Source organism: Colias croceus, chromosome 6 (genome assembly GCF_905220415.1).
Source record: "Colias croceus chromosome 6, ilColCroc2.1".
NCBI classification, from domain to species: domain Eukaryota; kingdom Metazoa; phylum Arthropoda; class Insecta; order Lepidoptera; family Pieridae; genus Colias; species Colias croceus.
Window position 1 is genome coordinate 580,136 of NC_059542.1, and position 21,332 is coordinate 601,467.

At 36.5% G+C, this 21,332-nt stretch overlaps 1 protein-coding gene across 1 annotated transcript; it reads right to left on the bottom strand.

The window, feature by feature from the left end:
- Positions 1-3,058: 3,058 nt before the first annotated feature.
- On the bottom strand, positions 3,059-20,706 carry LOC123692596. Its single transcript, XM_045637358.1, has 22 exons — positions 20,554-20,706; positions 20,313-20,476; positions 18,470-18,645; positions 17,726-17,894; positions 17,036-17,221; positions 15,280-15,473; positions 14,575-14,706; positions 13,852-13,948; positions 13,344-13,424; positions 12,185-12,729; positions 11,437-11,911; positions 10,589-10,940; positions 9,415-9,569; positions 8,111-8,311; positions 7,272-7,535; positions 5,966-6,256; positions 5,027-5,280; positions 4,587-4,659; positions 4,411-4,463; positions 4,279-4,330; positions 3,588-3,705; positions 3,059-3,194 (listed from the first exon to the last, which is right to left on the bottom strand). The coding sequence occupies exons 1-21, from the start codon at positions 20,609-20,611 to the stop codon at positions 3,598-3,600; spliced, it is 4,080 nt and encodes a 1,359-aa protein (XP_045493314.1). The 5' UTR covers positions 20,612-20,706; the 3' UTR covers positions 3,059-3,194; positions 3,588-3,597.
- Between the last annotated feature and the right edge of the window lie 626 nt (positions 20,707-21,332).

Here is a 21,332-nt window from a genome sequence, read left to right on the forward strand (position 1 = left end):
GTCTTAACGATTAGCGAATAGCAAATGGACTGCGACTTGAAACATTTATTTTAAAATATAAATACTATATATTAAAAACGCTGATAAATTTTATAGATATATACCTATTACATAATATTATGTATATGTATAGTGGGGAAAAAGGAATGGAATTATAGTCATAATAGGAATCGTATTCATCAATAATTAGTAAGGGTCAATAAGATTTTTTTTTATATTTGTATCAGACATTAATATGACTTAAACGCACGTTATAGGGTTTTAATATCACTTCAATTTAAGTTTGAACGTATTCTAAAGCTCAAGCTATTATGTAAGAACGTATAAGTATAACCCGTGTCATAAAAGAATCAAAATCAAATTTCTGTCTCGCACTAACAATTCAAAATCGTTCCATTCTTAGCACGGATTATAAAAAATCAAGTCAATCAAGAATTTCAAAGTCGACAGTCCAGCAAATATTTAGCGTTAAAAATATAAAAGCACATACTAAATATATATATAAGTATATACCAGCCTAACCTAGTACCAATATATACTGGACGCCAGTGTTCGCATGCACCAAATTGCCAGTCAAAATATAACGTAGCCTTACCTAGCGATCTCAAAACTGTGATACTTTAGGAAAATAGTGTACTATTATTATGAAATATATAGAAATAATAAATACAAATTATTATTGGTCTCAATTCCTTTTTAATTTTTTGCTGACCGTCGGCTGAATAATTTCAATCAAACAGTCACTAAATCTATATAATATAAAAATGAAACCTTGGTCACGGCATCACGCGTGAACCGATTTCGATAATTATTTTTGTATAATATCCCTTGAAGTATGAGGATGGTTCTTATAGACAGAAAACGTAAACATGTACCACGGGCGAAGCCGGGGCGGACCGCTAGTAAATTAAATAATTTTGAGAGTTACGACGACGCAAATAAATTCTAAACTACATTAGGAAACACATATATACATAGTTCAATGAATACTAACAATTTCCCGCTAAAACATCACAGTTTTGAAGACCCAAAAATTAAGATACACATGCACCAATCGTGTTATTTTCTCAAACACTTACAAAGCGACATTTAAAAAAACAACTACATGGCTTCAATAGAAATAGATATAACATTCATATATTTTACCCCATAGTTTTCATTTACACTTACATATAAATATTATTAACATTTAGGGGCTTTTTAGCGTTGCTTTAGAGGCCACTGAACTCCTTAGTTACAAATGTAAATAAAAATTCATATTATATTTAACTACAAATCCATAAAAGAAATACTTTTGTGTCATTTTTTGGAAAATAATTAAAAAAAAATCAGTTTTTCATTTCCATTTCAATTAAAATGCCTCAGTGCCTTTTAAAATACAAATATCGACCCAAATAAACATACCTACATAGCATTAAATATTCATAATCATTTTAGGACAAAAATTAGTGCCTACTTGAAACTTTATAGCTTGGAAGTTTTACAATTATAAAAATATCAACAAAATATTATAATTCGTAACAAACTCGTTAATTTTCAATAATCTTATCAAAATTTGCAAAACGCAAACTCACAACACAATTTTAAATTGCTTCATTATTGGCACAACTTGAGTTTCGCACAACGAGTGTCATTACATAGGTGTGAGTGAGACGACGATTGGTAAATTCCATATGTGAGAGTGAGATAGCGAATCAATGTGTCTATAGGCAATAACTATGTACAATATTGTTTTCTATCCGAATTCTATTCAAAAATGAACTCTAATTTGTAATATAGAAGTACTAGATTCATTTAAACGCTACAGCAACTATTGTAAAATACCAATTGAATAATTTATACCATATTGAATTACTGTGCGTAATTAATTCGATAAAATTTACTAAGACATAATATGAATATTAAGTTTTTCTATCAAAATTTTGTTGTAAACACAACCTTTAGGTGTTCTTTAAATTCTATGTACATTTTAAAACTCATATGTACATAATTGTGCGTAGTTGTTGGTTTGTGGTAAAACTGAAGTTTAAGTTAACAAGAACGAGAATATGACATAAAGAATTAATTACTTTATATGATAAACAATTTTTCTATAATCTATTAAGCTATTAATGGTTTAGTTCACTATAATATATTGTTTCTACAATAATTGTTATTTACTATATCTGTATATTAACGTTTCTATGTTCTTTACTTCTTATACAATTAAGGTGATAAAAGTGCTTTAAAATTTGAATGAATTCGAATGTGTTTTTTTTACATATTTTCTCTCTATATTTTCAAAAATGAAACATTACCTACAAACAGTAACTTACACTATTTTTGTTATCCTATTTTAGTAAATTTGATACTAAATTTCAGTTTTACCACATTAGTTTTATAGTAATAGTTCGATGATATAGTTCAGATACCAAGCTCTAGGAGATGGTGAAAGTTTCTAAGTTTTATATACTTACATAGTGTATGACTTGTAATTTGATACACGTTATAATAATCAATTTACAAAAAAACATTATTGAATTAAGAACAGCCTGTAGAATAAGCTCTAATATAAATCGAACTATAATAAATAAATATTTCAGGACAATTTTCACACACGGCACGATCTGACCCCATACTAAGCTTTCGCTTGTGTTATGGAAACCAGATGGCTGATAAACATACATATATCATTTTAAATAAATACTTATATAGATAATTAACACCCAGACACAGAGCAAACATCTATATTCATCACACAAATATTTGCCCCGGGTGGGAATCGAACCCACGACCTTTGACTTGACCACTACCAACCAAGCCAACTGGTAAGTCATAAAAAATGTCCTAAAATTCTTGTATTGTTAGTAGGTACATTTTTTTATTTATTTTCGAAGAAGACATTAAATAATTATCTACATTATAGTAATTAAAATACAAATAATAAGTTACATGTGTATCAAATTAAGGTCATAAAACAGTTACAGAATACAGGATTAAAATGTTAACCATTATATAAAATTGAATTATTTTGTACATCAATTAAACTTCCATTTAATCTCGTCTTATGAAAACATTTACAAATAGTCAACGATATATGTTTAGCTGTTAATGTTAATGAGTAAATTCGTTAATATCGATCATTATTATTAATATTTTTTGTTTGTCCTTAATTTTCCTTCTCCGTGCACTTCTTCTTCCTAGCACCGAAGTGTCTGAAAACAGAAAAAAATATTTTTTTTTTATAGTATAATCTATTTTTGTAAAAATGTTACGCTTAAAGATAATTAAGGCCTGTTCGTAATATGGTTAAACCTGTTCAGAATATGTCGTGCCATTTAGTTCGAATATTTTTGTAAAATAATACCTGGGGCGTGAACTACAATCGATATCGAAGCCAAAAATTAAAGTTTTGTGTTTTTGTATATCCGGGCTAAACTCAAAAAGTACTGCATGAATTTACTTTAAATTTTGCGTGAATATTACGAACAGGTCGGATCAACATATAGGCTATATATCATCACGCTATGACCAATAGGAGCGAAGTAATACGGGTAAAACCGCGGGGCATAGCTAGTTCACGATATAAAGTAGTCCAAAAAACTCACGGTGTATGCCTCAGGGTTGCCTCGGCGCGAGGCGTGCTAAAGAATAACTTTCTGGTTGGAAGGTGGGCGGGCACTGCAGGTGCGGGTACTGGCCTGTACGGGGCTCTTCACCAGCCTGCTGCATATACATACATACATCATTTATTTATTTATTATTTACATACATAGATTCCTTACAGCTATTTGTATTAGAATATTTTTATTTAACTTTAACAAAACAATACGCCAATAAAAAGGAATACCAATAATAAGACAATTAATGTGACAGTAGTTTTACATTAATTATAACAATGATAAAGTGGAAAAGATTAATGTATACATATATATATTTATTCTTATGTTTAGTTTTATAGCATTAAAGTAGTATAAATATTCAAAAAAAATTAAGTAAAGAAAATTGGAGTGACACTTAGGCACGTAAAAAAGTTATATTGCTACTGCTGATGAGAATATTCATATTATACAATAGTGTAATTATATTATTGCGAATATCCAATATAACGAAACAAAAATAAGTAACACTTTTGCAGGTGTCAGTTGAAGTGAAAATTAGTGTCAAAAATAATGACACTAACTCCATAAACGGAATAAACTTTTAAATGTCAAATAATTTAATTTTTCATCGCTATTCATTAAAACATTCAATAGAATATTTTTATTATATTACATTAAAAAATATTTATTAACATACCTGTCTTCCTCCAAACATAAGCCTTAGACGAGACACACTCGCTCCACCCGTACTAAAAAGTAAAAAAAAAACATTAATATTTTAAATGTACAAAACAATCTTGAACTTAATAACAACAAAAATAATTCTTACCTTTCAGTCGTAGATTGTGTTTGTCCAGAATTTGTCGATGCAGTTAAATGTACCTGGAAATAAAACATATAAATAAAAATAAATAATTAAACATCACTTTTATAAAACAATTAGCAAAAAAACTCGAATAAAATTAATTTTATTTTAAATCGGTCAAATATAATAAACAGGCTCACCTTTTCCTTTTTTCTAAAGGATTCTTGTCGGTTATTGTCCGTTCGCTCATCGGGAAATACGATTTTTTCATATCTATAAAAAATAATTATTTATTGTTACCATTGCTGTCTATCAGGAGAGTGTGTATATTATTATGTAAATATAACGTGCCACGTGACCACGTTTATCTGCGGACAAAACCATGGCCAAAAACAGGTAATGGTCAAAATCTATTCAGTTATTTTTGGATGAACCAACATCAGAAACTTATAATGTGTAGACTACTCGAAATAAAATTGTCAACTTAATTCATGACTTTGGTTTAGAACCCCATTTTGCCAACTCTTATCAACTAGCTTATTATTTCCACCATTAATACTTATTTTTATTGTAATTTACTGTACGCTGTACTTTCTATTATAGAATTATTATAGCAGTTATAATAAAACAAAACACATACCCATCGCCAGCAGGCCTCGAGTGCGGTTGGTGTGGACTATGCGGGCGTCCATGCCCATGCTGTCCATGTCCATGCTGTCCATGTCCATGCTGTCCATGTCCATGCTGACCATGTCCATGCTGACCATGCTGTGCATGCGAATGGCCATGCTGTGGGTCCAGTTCGCCGTATATCACATCTGGCACTATGCGGTCGAGACGCCGTTGAAGTTCGCGACGTTCGGTTACACCAAGTAATACTCGTTCTGAATATACCTGTAATATAAATTTTAGTTTAGTAGGATATTGAACGTGTATTTTTCTTTTTAATAAAAATAATGAATAGAGAAAATAACATAAAAATGTAAATAGACATGATCTTAAGTATAAAATGTTTCCAAATACGCGGTAAATAAAAAAAATGTTAAGACGATTCAAAAGCATAATTTCTAAAATAAGTCTTATTAATGAAATATTATTTATAAGTAATTTAATCAATTTATTATTTTACTATATTTTTTTTATTTGTGTAGTGAAACTTTCTTAGGCGTGTTGAGAATAAAATTTCAAAATTGAAATGGTCGTGGCAATACCGTCACGCCTACTTACTTACGCGTATACTTAGCGCCGATTTTGGTATCTTGACAAAGTTTCACTTTTGAAACGAGTGCTCGGCACACACGCTCTTTTTTTTTAACAAACACCCATACAATTTTTTTTTAATAAAATCCACACCTAAACTACTGAACCAATTTTCATGAAATTTGGTATGGAGATATTTTGATACCCGAGAAAGGACATAGGCTACTTTTTATCCCGGGAAAATGACGCAATCCCGGAAATCCCACGGGAACGGGAACTATGCGGGTTTTTCTTTGACTGCGCGAGCGAAGCCGTGGACGAAAACCTAGTTGTCTATAACCAAAAAATAGTTTTCATTATATAATTAATTTCCACATACCTGCCGCCGCTCCTCCTCCTGCTTCTTCAGCATGAACTCCTCTAGCGTCACAAATCCGACCAACTTCTCCGGCTTATGTTTCGGCCTTGGCTGTATCGTCGGTCTCGCCACAAAGTCGCTCTTCTCAAAGTCGAGGAGATTCGGGTTCGATGCGTGTATGTAGTTGATCGGGGATGGCTTGGTTCGAGGGGGAGGGGGGGAGGGAGGGGACGGTGAAGGGGGCGAGGGGGAGGGGGGCGCGCGACGGTAGCTGCGGTACTGCTCTGTGGGGGTGGGGGTGGCTTGCTTGCTCTGAAAGTGTACAATAGTGATATGAAGTGTTATAGTTTAGCCACACCCCGGACACTCCATACAAAATTATAGTTTTGACAGTCACACTGTAGAGACTGCAAATGTGTGTGTAAACTCTTTATGGTTGGCACATTTGTGACTAGCGTAAAAAAAAATTCGCGTTTTTATGATGAAATACATCCGTAAACAGCACAATATCTAACCATTTTCTACGAAAAACGATAATCACAAATCCAAAATAATAAAATTGCTTTAAGTCAATTTGATTAATGTTGTCAATCTTCGTTGCGTTTCGTCTAAAGACGTCGTTGGTATCGTCCTTGCGGGGAAATGGGTACCATAACATGGCTGATCGTGCGGGGTGAGGTAAGTGTTTAATTTTGGCGGGAGGCGGAGAGTGTCCGTTCTGTAGCGTTTAGCTACTATTATGTATTCTGTGGTTTAGCCATTGACACGCAAATAATATACAGTTATCCATAAACTATAATGCCGCCTCCTTGGTACAGTGGTTGACCCGTGAGCGTAGCACTGAGGGGTCCTGGGTTCTATTCCCGGTGGAGACGAAGAAAAAAAAATAACTCGGTCTGGTAGGACACAAAAGGCTGATCACCTACTTGTCCCTAAAGAAAATCGATCAGTGAAACAGATGTACGTATAATGCATCTGCCCCTTACCCCTTGGGGACATGGGACTTCACACACATAAACTATAATACGTTCAAAAGCTGTCCGAAGTTAAACTCTGCCTATGCGTGTATAAAGCAGAGTTTTACAATAATACAATTAACTTTCAATATTACTATCAAGAATAAAATGTGTAAATTTTAATGAACGGTTTATACAACGCCGTTGAAGCAGTTTTTATTGAATAATAATAATTATGCAAGCCTATAACAATCTATATTAAACTGATATAAAAGCTCTAATTCAATGGTATGAAAGATGAATCCAGAATGATGGTTTCTCAAAATAATCAGTAATATTTAAAATGTTTAATTGCTTGCTTTCAATCTTACCTTAGTATTTTTAGTGTCGTCTTTTGCTTTAGCCCTTGAAAAGAATCGTAAATATTTTCTATCTAAACTCGACGCTGGTTGACTGACGTTCTCCTGACTTTCACTCCGACCACTTCGTTGAGTTAGTTTCTTCAAAGAGCCAAACTTGGACTTGTCCTTCTCTTTCTCTTTCTCCTTTTCCCTGTCTTTCTCCCTTCTTTCCGAACTTTCTGTATCGGATTCTGTATCTGAGTAATCTGTTTCTGAGAACTGTTTGAAGTCCGTCTGCAATGCAAATCATAATTTAAATTAAATAAATGAAAAAACTCTGTTTTGTATAGAAAAAAGTATAGTGTTTCGATGCACTGAACTCGAACTAAAAACGTTTATGTTAAATTTATCCCGTCTTGCTCGAAGGACAACACGTAAAGTACTCATATTTAAACAGAAAGAGTCAAGAAGCAGCGACGAAATACATATTGCAATACAAACTATGTATTTAATTCTTGTGACTGAATTTAAATGATTTTGATATACATACTAATATTATAAAGAGGAAAAGTTTGTAATTATGTATGCATGTATGGTTTTCACGCATAAACTACTGGACCGATTTCAAAAATTCTTCACCATTGGAAAGCTGCATCTTCACTGAGCAACATGGCTAGGTTTTACCCGGAAATCCCACGGTAACGGGAACTATGCGGGCTTATCTTTAAAACGCGTGCGAGGTACAGGCGGAAAGCTAGTTTTGATATATATGGAAATCAACACAGAAATAATAGTAAACTTAACTTTACTCCAAGTTTATTTTTTCAAAGGACACTATGTATCTGGCTCGAAAGACCAATCCAACTCACATTCTGCGGCAAGCTGGACGGCAGCAACGTAGCCCTATGCACGAGCTGTATCCACGCCAACATGGCATCCCTTGAAGCCGCCGCAAAGTACACAGCGGTGCCCGTGTGGTACACTTTGAACGCGTGTGCTCGGGACTTCACTTCCCCGGCCGCACACACTGTGCAACCCTCGAGGTATATCATGCAGTCCGCGCGGGAGCTCTGCGGAATTTGTTACATTATTAGTTAAAATAATCTATATTATGATATAATGAGTAATGTTGTTGGTGATGTTATATCACAGGTGCGAGTTCATGTGTGACAATATATTTTGTGGTTTTACATTTGATCTAATGTGTGTTGACAGGTGTGATCACGTGCGTGATGTCAAGTCACAGGTGTTATGTCACGTGTGAAGTCATATGTAATGTTACGTGACACGTCGTTCGTGATGCTACTTCACGCGTTTCAGTCCAAGTAATGTAAATCACGAAGCGTGTATTGATTTATGACATGACCTATCGTAGTGTAGCGTAACGTAGTGTAGTAAAGTGTATTATAACGTATTGTAGTAAAGTGTATTGCAACGTAGTGTAATAAAGTGTATTGTAACGTAGTGTAGTAAAGTGTATTGTAACGTATTGTAGTAAAATGTATTGTAACGTATTGTAGTAAAGTGTATTATAACGTATTGTAGTAAAATGTATTGTTACGTATTGTAGTAAAGTGTATTGTAACGTATTGTAGTAAAATGTATTGTAACGTATTGTAGTAAAGTGTATTATAACGTAATGTAGTAAAGTGTATTATAACGTAGTGTAGTAAAGTGTATTGTAATGTAGTGTAGTAAAGTGTATTATAACGTAGTGTAGTAAAGTGTATTGTAATGTAGTGTAGTAAAGTGTATTGTAACGTATTGTAGTAAAATGTATTGTAACGTATTGTAGTAAAGTGTATTGTAACGTATTGTAGTAAAATGTATTGTAACGTATTGTAGTAAAGTGTATTATAACGTATTGTAGTAAAATGTATTGTTACGTATTGTAGTAAAGTGTATTGTAACGTATTGTAGTAAAATGTATTGTAACGTATTGTAGTAAAGTGTATTATAACGTAATGTAGTAAAGTGTATTATAACGTAGTGTAGTAAAGTGTATTGTAATGTAGTGTAGTAAAGTGTATTGTAACGTATTGTAGTAAAATGTATTGTAACGTATTGTAGTAAAGTGTATTATAACGTAATGTAGTAAAGTGTATTATAACGTAGTGTAGTAAAGTGTATTGTAATGTAGTGTAGTATAGTGCAGTGCGGTGTGTGCACTCACGTCGGGCGAGCGGTAGGCGTAGAGCAGGTTGTGCGTGAGCAGCAGGTAGCGGTGCGCCCAGCGCGGCTGCTGCTGGTGTCGGGCCCGCACGCGCTGCCACACCCAGCCGCCCGCGCCGCGCGCGCACAGCCCGCGTGCGCTCACTGACCGACGCTCTGTAACACGACACATTATCCTATGATACATTAGAATGGAACTAGCTGTGCCCTTCGGTTCTACCCGCATTGCTCCACTCCTGTTGGTCTTAGGGTTCATACGCACTATGCGGGTAGCCGCATTGCGGTTAACCGTCCGGCTGACCGCAAGCACAATTATGTACGTAATATTCATTTCTATGCGGCCCGAGTGACAGCCAGCCGGACGGATGCTATACGCACTGTGCGGTTCAGTCTGCGGCTGCCCACAATTGAGTGAGTGTATGCACGTGGTTGCAAAATGCTTGCTCTCATTTCGTGTTTGCAAATAAGGATGCGCCCAGTACTTCTTTCTTTGCTTTTCTTCTTTACATAACGTGTGTAAATGTAGTAAATAGCTGCAACTTCTTCCACGTCCATCTTTGAAATGGATCGACATGACCGCAAATCGCAACGGTTCTTCAACCGCATCCTGCGGTCAGCCGGACGGCTAGCCGCAATGTGGCTCCCCGCATAGTGCGTATGAACCCTTATGGTGATGATATATAGCCTATAACCTTCCTCGATAAATGGATAGCCCATTTAACTAACACCGTAAGAATTTTTCAAATCGAACCAGTAGTTCCCGAGTTTAGCGCGTTCAAACAAATAAACTCTTCAGCTTTATAATATTAGTATAGATAAACTCAGCATAGTAATGTGACATCACTGTGACACAACACAAACACTTTACATTGCAACGTGCGAAATTAGTATCGTCTCCGTGCCATATTGTGACGTCATACATTACAATGCTCTATGAAATCAAAAAATACGATCGATTCAGTATTATAATGTGACGTCACAGCTGTCATTTCAAACAAATTGATAAGAGTTATACAGGGTGTAAGTGTAAACATAGTTATCCTTGAAACCAGTGATTGAGTGTCAATTACAGAACATAAATTCAATGAAATTAATTTCTTAATCTAAAAAAATATTGTGGCAACTATTTTACAAACCTTAACTTTAATCAACTCAAAACAAAAATCTATACTCACTCGCCAAAATCGAGTTCTTTTTCTTCAAACTCCTCGACTTAGACGACGGGAAGATCCCTCGCACAACACTAGCGGAGGGCGATAGTGCTGTTTTGGGCGAGTGCATATCCAACGACGCGTCACTAGCTGAGCCCATCACTATGTCCCCATCCCGCCTCCCCACCATGTTATCCTCCCGCCTCTCTCTCGTATCGTCCCTTCTACCCAGAGTGTCGTCCCGTCGTGATGTCGTGTCGTCACGTCGGTTGCTTGGTACGGGGTCCGGTTCTCCATTGATTGGGGGCATCTCTCTGCGCTCGTTGGATATTAGTTTGATGTCGTGTTTCGTTATGTGACGCAGTGGTACTGATATCTGTAATTCGAAATCAAAAGATAAATAACACGACTATATTATGTAAAAACTTAAAATTAGGTCCAGTTGGTTGGCAGAGCAGTTTTTACTGATAAATATTGTAAAAAATACCCATAATATTAAAACATGTCGGGCGACCTAATTAGTAAGTAATTATAATAAAGGTAGTGCATGAAAATATTATAAAATATACTGTAATAATAACCGTAGAAACACTTTCCTAAATCTATCCACTGGTTACGGTCACCACGAGCGACAATTTTGTTAATAATACAAAATATATACTTTCTATGGTTTTGTAGAAGATACTTGAATACAAACAGTTGCAATGGATTAACTGGCATACGGAATCGGATTTTTAACTTCTACTATCAATTTTATCACCAACAAATCCAATTATATATCAAACCCAAGTATTGAAACATACCAAACATTAACACAGACAAAACTTCGCATTCATAAATTAGCGCATTAGTGAAAAAAAAACGGCACAGACCTGCGCAGCATCCCCCGGGCGCAGTGGTTTCAATGGACTGGCATCCCTGCACTCCGCGGGTCGCGGGATCATCCTCAGCACGGGGTAGTGCGGGGCTGGACACTCCCTTAGGGGAGAAACCGGCCCATCCCCCAAGGGCTCCCACGTCTCTCTACACTCCCTGCTCGGCGACCGACTCAAGTCGCGGATATTCATATCTCGAACTTTCGAATCTCGAATCTTCGAATCTCGAACTTTCGAGTCCCGTTCGAATATATCCCTGTGCGGGGAAGTTTTCAAATCCCGGGGGGACATTGACTCTTTTGGTTTTGTGTTTTTCTCTCGGGGTGGTAGGGTTGGTTCGCGTGGAGGGATGTATGGAGGGTAGTGGTCTCGTGGGGGAGGGGGAGGGAGGCGAGTGGTGGGGGGGCGTGGGGGAGGTTCCGGAGGTACGTCGGATACTTTCCAGCGCTCTGTGATGCGCGGTTTTGGGAATCTGGAAAAATATGGGGAGCGTTTTAAAACATTTACCTTGTTATTTTAAATGACAACACATGTATCATAAACGATAGAGCCGAAATTATATAGCGAAACAAGCGTCATTAAAATAACGCATGCAGTATTATAAATATGCTGTACTGATAAAAAAAAATGGTATGCATACAGATTATGTTAACATACAGACAATTAATTGCTATATTTTACCAAAAGAGCAAAAGTCGTATAAAAGAAATATTTTTACTAATATTTTAAAATGAATAATACTTACTTAACCCTCTCCTCTTGTCCTAACCTGTCCGTCAGCACCGTATTCAACGTCTCCAACACTGGTATCGGCGTATCATCCAAGGACTTCGCATCATCATCTATATGCTTTATATCATCATCTTGCGATATTTCTTGAGACACATCTTGAGATACTTCTTGCGATAAGTCTTGGGGAGCATCTTGTTCATCTTGTTCATCTTTAGTTGCTTCAAGTTCAGCCTCTTGAGCTGCTATTTTCGTATTTTCATCATCTTCACCATTTTCATTAGTTTCAACGTCTCTATCACTATTATTAGCATCTTGTTCACCCTTGTGTCTCACAGTGGGGGTGGTGGGTGACTCCGGTATGGGGTTGTCCACGAGGGGTGCGAGGGGGGTGGTCTCTAGGGGGGAGGGGTCGAGGTCGTACGCGGGGGTGGAGTGGCTCTTGTCGAGCTTGCCGCGGGGCGAGGGCGAGGGGCAGGGGGAGGGGGAGGGCAGGCGGGGGACGCCCAGGCACGTGCGGGGGCGGGGGGACAGCTGCAGCCCCGTGCTGCACGATACCGCCTGCAAATGGTCATAAATTATGTAGTAGGGTTGTTATAAATAGACATGTTATGGAGATTTTGATGAACTACTCTGAATTGAAAATGTAATAAAACGTGTATGTCTTAGGTTAGAAATTTAATTATTTTTAACAGATTTTTACGCAATTTGGTAATTATATTATGATCTGTGAAATGAAAAAAGAGCGTGTGTGCCAAGCACACTTCTACGAAGAGAAACTTCTTTTGCAAGATTCAAAGATATCAAGATCGTCGCCTTACGACATTGGGGTGGAAGTGTTGCCATGACGCGACATTCAAATTTTACTCTCAAAGTCTCAACGCGCTTAAAAGAGTTTCACTTAAATAAACCGTATTAATATCGTAAAACAAAAATGTTAAACGATAAAAAGTCACGATAAATATTTAATAAACAATTAATAAATTGACAAATATTATTTGTAATAAGTAAAAATTTTCATGCTTTATTTGAATAACGGCTAAACATGCTGTACTTACTGTAACTAAAACAAATGTAACATCTTTATACCATGTTTATCGTCAATAACGAATTATGAATTATGATAAATAAATAATAGTTAAACGATTAACAAACAAAATACATAAAACCAATACCTTATCACGCCTGTATAGCGTAGAATCGTCAGGATCATGTGTGCCATGTTCCCATCTCTGCTGTTGTAGCTCTTGCCAGAACTAAAAGAAAAAGTTTAAAAAAAATATTTAAATACCTAATGACTATAGTGATACTATATTAATACAGATTTAAATATTTTTATAGTTCCATTACATTAACATTCTAAAAAAGAGCGTCTATATCGATCACACGTGTCAGAAGTGAGACTTCTTTGGCAAGATTCATAGATACCATAATCGTCGCCTTCTCCATAACGTGGCAGTATTTCCATGACGTTATCTTGAAATTTTACTCTCAACGCGACTAAAGATCTACTCAACGAACGAAACTCAACGAACGATCACTTCAAAATCTACGTTTTTACCATGGATAAAATTAAATTGTGTATAGGTAATACATTCGATTATATGGATTTATGATCTCAATAACTAACGAAAAGTCAGATTAATTGAATTTATGTACTTTAAAACTAGTTTAACTAATTACCTGCTCTATACTCAAATGCGGTCGTTTGGACACAGGACTGCCGCAGCTGATCGTGTGCCGACGTTGTACTACGGTCTGCGGCTTTGGCGGGTACATGCTGAAATATTTATTTAAAAGACTTTTTCAAGTTATGTTAAGAGAGATATTATGTACTATAAAAATCCCTAATAAATACTTACTTTATCAATGCGAAAGAAAGTTTTTGTTACGATTTTACGACAATATACTCAATTAATATAAACCATTTGCAAATGCGATAGGATTAAAAATACATTAAAGAATCAACAAAATATCTCTAGAAATGATAAAGTAGTTATAATTTCACGTGCACTATATAAGACACTAGCTGTGCCGCGCGGTTTCACCCGCGTGGTTCCGCTCCTATTGGTCTTAGCGTGATAATATATAGCCTATATTACTCGTGGATAATGTAGCTTTCGAATGGTGAAAGGATTTTTGAAATCGGTCCAGTAGTTTATGAGTCTATTCATTACAATCGAAATCAAACAAATAAAGTTTTCCTCCTTATAATATTAGTGTAGAAATAGGTAAAATGACGTAATAGTACAAAAATTCGTAAATTTTATGCAATTATGCTTAAAAACAGCGCTTCACGCAACTAAATAACACATTACACAGTATAAAATTAACTTTTTTTTATCTACCTACATTTTAATGTTAAAAAAAATACCAACTACATAATAAATTTCACAGTTATCTCACCGTGCTCTATCAAGATGCAGTTGTGTGGGCGAAGCGGGAGGTGATAGAGGCTCACTATCATCCGACTCGGGCTCCGGCTCACGTGCTGCTGCTACCGGTGGGGCTTCGGAAATTGGGAATTCTAGCTCGTATCTGAAAAAAAAATACGTGTGTCACTAGGGGACTGGGGCGGTTGCGCTATTGCACGTTATGCCTTCAAGCCACACCTCCGCCCGTCGGAGTGGGGAGCGTGAGGTTTTTCGTTACGGAATTTCTCGATTCGGTCCCCGCGCTCAAGGCCCGCGATAGAAGCTATGCAATGGGCGTTTTCCATTACCCGGCCCGGCTCCGGCACGGCAACGACATTGTCGGGGACCGGTACCGGCACCGGGACTTCGTTTTTCCATTGCGCCGGTGTCGATGCCGGTTTACGCCCGGTCCCTCCGCCCCACTCCCTCCTACCCGCCCCGCGCAGTTACACACTCACACGGCTACAATTCAAATAAATATGCAATACACATGCAATTTTGCCGGCCGGCACAAGTGGGAAGCTTGCTACCCCGGCGACGGCGACGGCGCCGGCAGGACTCAATGCCGTGCCGGCGCCGGCGCCGGTAAGTGAAAAAGCGAGCCATACATTTTCATACATTTTTGCTTCCTTTCTGTAATGGAAAAACGCCCAATAGCTTAATAAAATAATATGTTTGAGTTGGAGTGTGTGTGTACCTGTGCAGCCGATGCGCATGTAACGGCGGCAGTCGCAACCTGGCCGCCCGCCTGGGCGCACGTGCGTGCAGCGGCGGTGTGGGCAAAGCCCTGGCCCCGCGTCGCCGCAACCGCAGCACCAGCTCAGCGCCGGCGGACGCGCACACACGCTCCACTGCGTCACCGCTCCAACCTATCACGCAGGTGTTGCCCACCTGTGGGGTGTTGTTTATATTAGAAACTAGCTTACCGCCCACGACTTCGCCCGCTTTATCTAAAACCTAATAAATTATATACAAAAATCTTCCTCTTGAATCATTCTATCTATTAAAAAAACCGCATCAAAATCCGATGCGTAGTTTCAAAGATTTAAGCATACAAAGGAACATAGGGACATTGGGGCAGAGAAAGCGACTTTATTTTATACTATGTTGTGATGTAATGGAGTAATAGTTCAGTCATTTATCTTAATATATATAAATCTCGTGTCACAATGTTTGTCCTCAATGGACCCCTAAACCACTTAACCGATTATAATAAAATTCGCACACCATGTGCACTTCGATCCAACTTGAGAGATAGGATAGTTTTTATGAAAAAAAACGTAAACATGTAGGGTACCACGGGCGAAGCCGGGGCGAAAAGCTAGTAATACTATAAACTGTAAGCGAAAAGCCCACTGAATTGCAGAGTCTTAAAAGTTATTAAGTTGCCTCATCGGTCTGATTTTCTTTGGAGTGTCTAGTTAAGAATAATTACTGCACTATTATATTAAATCAACGCAAAAATAATATCAAAATCAGACATTTCAATGATAATCATAAGTACTTTTCGATTACATGTAAATTTTAGCAAAGCATTTGATTTAGTGGATAATAAAATATTATTTCTAAAAGTATCTGAAATGCACGATCACAAATACAGTTGCGTGACTTAATTTTATGCGTGACTTTATTTTATCTATATGGCATTATGGACAAAATCATAATCCAATTGAAACAATTCGCAAGTACAATTTCTGAAGAAAATTTCCATTTCCATTCAAAGGAGTTCTACAAGAATCTCTATTCTTTATTCTATTTGTAAATGATTGATTAAACAGATAACATTTGAAGATGAACGCAAATGACTTACTTATTTTAAGTAAAAATATATTATATACATATTTAAAGAATAAAAAAAATTCGATCACGACGCGGCTTTTGTCAATAATGATAAAACATTTCAATGCTATAAAACTAAACTGAACTAAAAAGTTTTCTTTTATATTCAGTTATCTTGAAAAAATATGACAAAATCTCCACAATCGTGTCAACAAAACAAACAATTAAATCTATATGGCACCTACTCAAGTATAATAAAATGTTTCCACAGCCAGGTTTTCACCCACGCGTCCGCATTAAGATGTAGTATCTAGGCCCTTCTGGCGAGAGACAGCACACAAAAAAAGCCGGGTTCACCAAACCAAGGAATAAATCTATATATCTATTTATTTTCTCTTACTCTCTATTGTAACCAATTTTAATTTATAATAATTAAGTACTTGCTAAGAGGCTTTTTGTGTATTCATTTTAGAGGCAAGCTGTTTCTCCTAAACACAGGTTGCCCAGTAACCTAGCTAGGGAAACATTGGCTTGTATAAATAATTGTTTTGGTAGCCTTTTTATTTATATACTTTTACATGAATATTAATTGTATACCTATTGTAATAAATTGTAATTGTAATTATTGTATGTATGTATGTTTAATAATAAATAAATTTGAATTTGAATATCACCTGCACAATCTCATCCCCCTCATGCACGTGTCCGGAAGCATGTGCAGGAGAACCGAACCGTATGTGTGCGAGCTGGTGGTGTCCGCAGAACGACGGCACCACCTGGAAGCCCAGCGCTCGACCGTTCTGCTTCAGGGATACTGTGTCCACCCACGCGGGCTGCAGGATCATTGGGTCGGACACGTCCTGGGGAACAGATGGTGTTATATAACATGCTTCTTTAATAACTCTGGCCCCGGTACCACAGACACAATAGAAAGTCTATTGTGTCTGGGACCGATCGGGCCGCTTGGGGCTCAATGGGTTAAATAAGTAGGCATTAGACATGTGAAGTTGGTTTATTTAAGCTACAAAAACTCAATTTAAAATGAATAAAATATTATCATTCATGCCACCATACCATGCCTATTGAATCAAACTAAAAAAATTGTGTAAGTACATAGTTTTCAAAAGTTTTCAATAATTTTTGTAGCAACATTGAATTTATCTTAAAAACTATAATAAAATTTTTAGTGGTGCAAATTCCAGAAAATTTATTTATTTCAAGTAAAATTTCAAGATTCCGTTGTGGCAATACTGTCATGGAGTAAAGCGACAATTTTGTATGTTTGAATCTTACCACATAAGTTTTACTTCTGACACATGTGCTCAGCACACAAGCTTTTTTTTTACTTAAAACCCCAAACTCACCTGTATAATATAATCAGCAGTAGCCGCAGCAGCAGCAGCAGCCGCGGCCACAGCCCGTGCCGGCTGCTCCGCGAACCGGTCTCGCTGCGCACATGTAGCTGCTTCTAGTGACAGTTTGAGCAGCGCTGCTTTGCGCTCGGCTAACGGCGCGCCGGAACATAGCGGCCATCTGGGTAAAAGTGGATGTGTTTATTTTACAAATAAATAAAAATTATTTCAAAATTATCTTTTGTTATTTTTTTTGTCTTATTACAATTTCCTGTTCTTTAAACTTGGTAAATTGCAACTTGGTTTTTTGTGAATTAATATCCTACTCATATTTTAAATGCGAAAGTTTGTAAGGAATGAGCATGAATGGATGACGGATGTTTGTTACTCTTCCACACAAATACTACTGGACCGATTACAATGAAATTTGGTATTTAGGTAGCTGAAGACCCAGATTAAGACATAGGCTGGAACTATGCGGGCTTTTCTTTGAAATCGCGGGCAAAGCCGCAAGCGGAAGCCTAGTTTCACATACGTAAAGAGTAATTTAAATTCAGCTATGTTTTGAAACAGTTGTAACTGCCGCTGTTATTATTTTATCTGTCACAACCTTAAATTATGTTTTACGATCCACAACTGTCAAATAGCACTGTTCAGAAGCCCATAATATTATGCCAGTGATAAGTAATTTATCTAGCGAGCTACACTTGCACACCATCTCGCAGCGCTGACATAATGCCACGTGCACACTCCCACCTGTCGAGCCAGCACACGAGCGGCTTGACGGCGTGCACGGTGCGCGCCACGTCCGCCAGCGAGTGCGTCTCGAGCCGCGCGTCGGCGTGCTGCCGCAGCGCGCGGGCCAGCGACGCGGCCGCCGCCGACACGCGCAGGGCCAGCTGCTGGACGCACTCGCGGGATATCTCATAGTGCTGGAATAGGGTGTACGGACACACATATATAAGAATATTGTAAAAAGTATCAAGAAAGGCAGAAGCGCTACTCTACATCCATACTTAATATTATAAATGCGAAAGTAACTCTGTCTGTCTGTTACTCAATCACGCCTTAACTACTGAACCAATTTGAATGAAATTTGGTATAGAGATATTTTGCTACCCGAGAAAGGACATAGGCTTCTTTTTCCCCGGGACATAGGATAGATTTTATCCCGGAAATCCCCCGGGAACGGGAACTACGCTGGTTTTTCTTTGACTGCGCGGGCGAAGCCGCAAGTGATAGGGATATAATACTTACTTACTTACTTACTTACTGGAGTGGCGCAGGGACCCAAAGTGAGTCTTGGCCTCCGACAATAAGAGCCTCCATTTTACTCTATCCTGCGCCATCTCTTGCCAGTTATAGGTAGATAGGGATATAATAGGGATATAATATCAAACTTATAAATAAATAAAATTCATTTATTTCAGGCCACATAGCCCATATAGTATTAGTAATATCTAATTCTAGTGTTAGTATTACAATTATATAATAGTATAGATATTAAGTAGATCAAAGGCATATTTGATTGTATATTATAACTTGAAATATTTAAATAGAGTGAAATGAAATTATGAAAATATACTGAAATTGAATGACAGGTCAAAATCCACCAGGTTTACTACGCCGTCACTAAAGATAGTTCTACTTTCATATATTAACAAACTACCTAACTAATACAAACTTTCCAACCGCTTTGTCTAAAACCAAATAAATTATATACTTATCAAATCTCAGCAACTACTGGTCCAATTTAAAAAATTATTTCAGTGTTAGATAGCCCATTTATCGAAGAAGGCTAAATAGGCTATAATATATCATCATGCTAAGACCAACAGGAGCGGAGCAATGCAGGTAAAAGCGTGGGGCACAACTAATCTGTATGTGTAATGGCAGATAACTATTGATGCGAGAATTTGTGTTTATTTGTGTAGTTTACTCATGATGATAATGCAATAAAGATATTTGAATGTATATCATTTATTTATAACATATGTGGCCCAAACAAGGATAAAACTACACAACAGCATAGTATAATATGCCTTTAATAAAGATACATATTTAGTAGTTTAAATATTAAGTTTTATTTAAACACATTGAAAGATAACACAGCTCCATATCAGAATATTACTCAAGCTTGTATGAAAGAAGTGTTAAGAATTGCTGTATCTATATTACATTTAAAAAAAATCCAATAAACTCTTGATTTATATACAGTATATTGTTTACATATTCTGCATTGCAATGTTTTCATTTGTAATTAAATTAAAACCAACCTTTGCAGAAAATACTAGATAACAAGTGGTGTAGCAATGCTTTGTGAAGATAATGATTTTATTTTGATAAACATCACAAAATTAATAGAATTATTATATTATTCGATTATACTCAAGCATGGTCATATTGAATAACTTTTGTTATTACATAAAGTTAATGCTCTGTTGCTTTATTTATAGATATAATTAGAGTATAATAAGAAATGTTTATGAACATGTTGTGTAATTAAAACCTACTTAGTAAGGTTTCTTGAATGGGATTTAACTGAACAAAATGCATAATCAGGTAAAGCTAGTATTACATAAAGCAAGATTATACGTACAAAGTTTCGCAAATGCTCCACAGCCTCTAGCAGCAGCTCCTGATGGCCAATGATCCTGATACCAAGATATTCAAGATCGTCACATCGTAGCGTCAACAGTTTAGTTCCATTTACACCTCTGCTTAACAGCTCTGGCGCATACTGAGCGACCATAGGCCCCAAACCTGCGTCAAAACATTATTACATTATCAAAACTTACATGACTCACCATTGAGACGACAACACTATAAAAACTATTTACCCGACATCCATTCCGCCACTTGGTCTGGTGACCATTCTGCAATATTTAAAGGATTCATAGCACTGTCAAGTTATTTTTCTTTTATTTTCGTTGCATTTAGAACGCATTTTTTGTTAAAAAAAATAAGCGAATATTTTATCAGCAACAGTTTCTCAGCCGACTTGTGTTTATTGTCAATGTCATCACCGTGACATTCAGTCACTAATGTCAAACGGCTTGCCACAGATTATATGTATGCTGAAGAATAATAATTCTGAGCATGTAAAATTTATATAATTTAAAGAACTTGAAATATGTAATCAGTCGAGTTAAATAACTAAACATTTTAAAAGCTCCTCGCATAATTAAAATCGTTGGCTTCAATAAAGTAGTGTGGATATTTTGATAAAAGTAACGTCTTTCTTTGAAGATAGATGGCGCTAGTGTCCTTATTTGTATCCATACAGTATCCATACAATCTTTTAGTTTTTACTGTTCATAGTTATTAATTAATAATATTAATTTTATCATAAGTAACAGTTTTTGTTCATCATGATAATAAGGACTAATAATTTATAAGTTTTGCTTACTTGGCAATTATCTTATAATATAAAAAAAAATTGGAAAACCTAAAAGTGCACGCAGTATTCTCTTTGGTGCACGCGTCATAAGTAATAACGGTACCTACCTACCTAATTAATTTTTTACAAGAAATAAATAAATAGAAAAAGAATAAAAAATCTTTCCCGCCATTGTCCACCCAGAAAAGGAAAAAATGTAAAACGATGTATTGTAAACTT

What these genes read in the sequence shown, in the direction of transcription:
- LOC123692596 (XM_045637358.1), bottom strand. Translation starts at nt 20,611, where the DNA reads ATGAATCCTTTAAATATTGCAGAATGGTCACCAGACCAAGTGGCGGAA. An exon ending in TGGAGCATTTGCGAAACTTT is followed by an intron (nt 18,646 to 20,312) that starts GTACGTATAATC and finishes ACCCTATTCCAG; the next exon opens with CACTATGAGATATCCCGCGA. An exon ending in TTATGTTTGGAGGAAGACAG is followed by an intron (nt 3,706 to 4,278) that starts GTATGTTAATAA and finishes ATGTATATGCAG; the next exon opens with CAGGCTGGTGAAGAGCCCCG.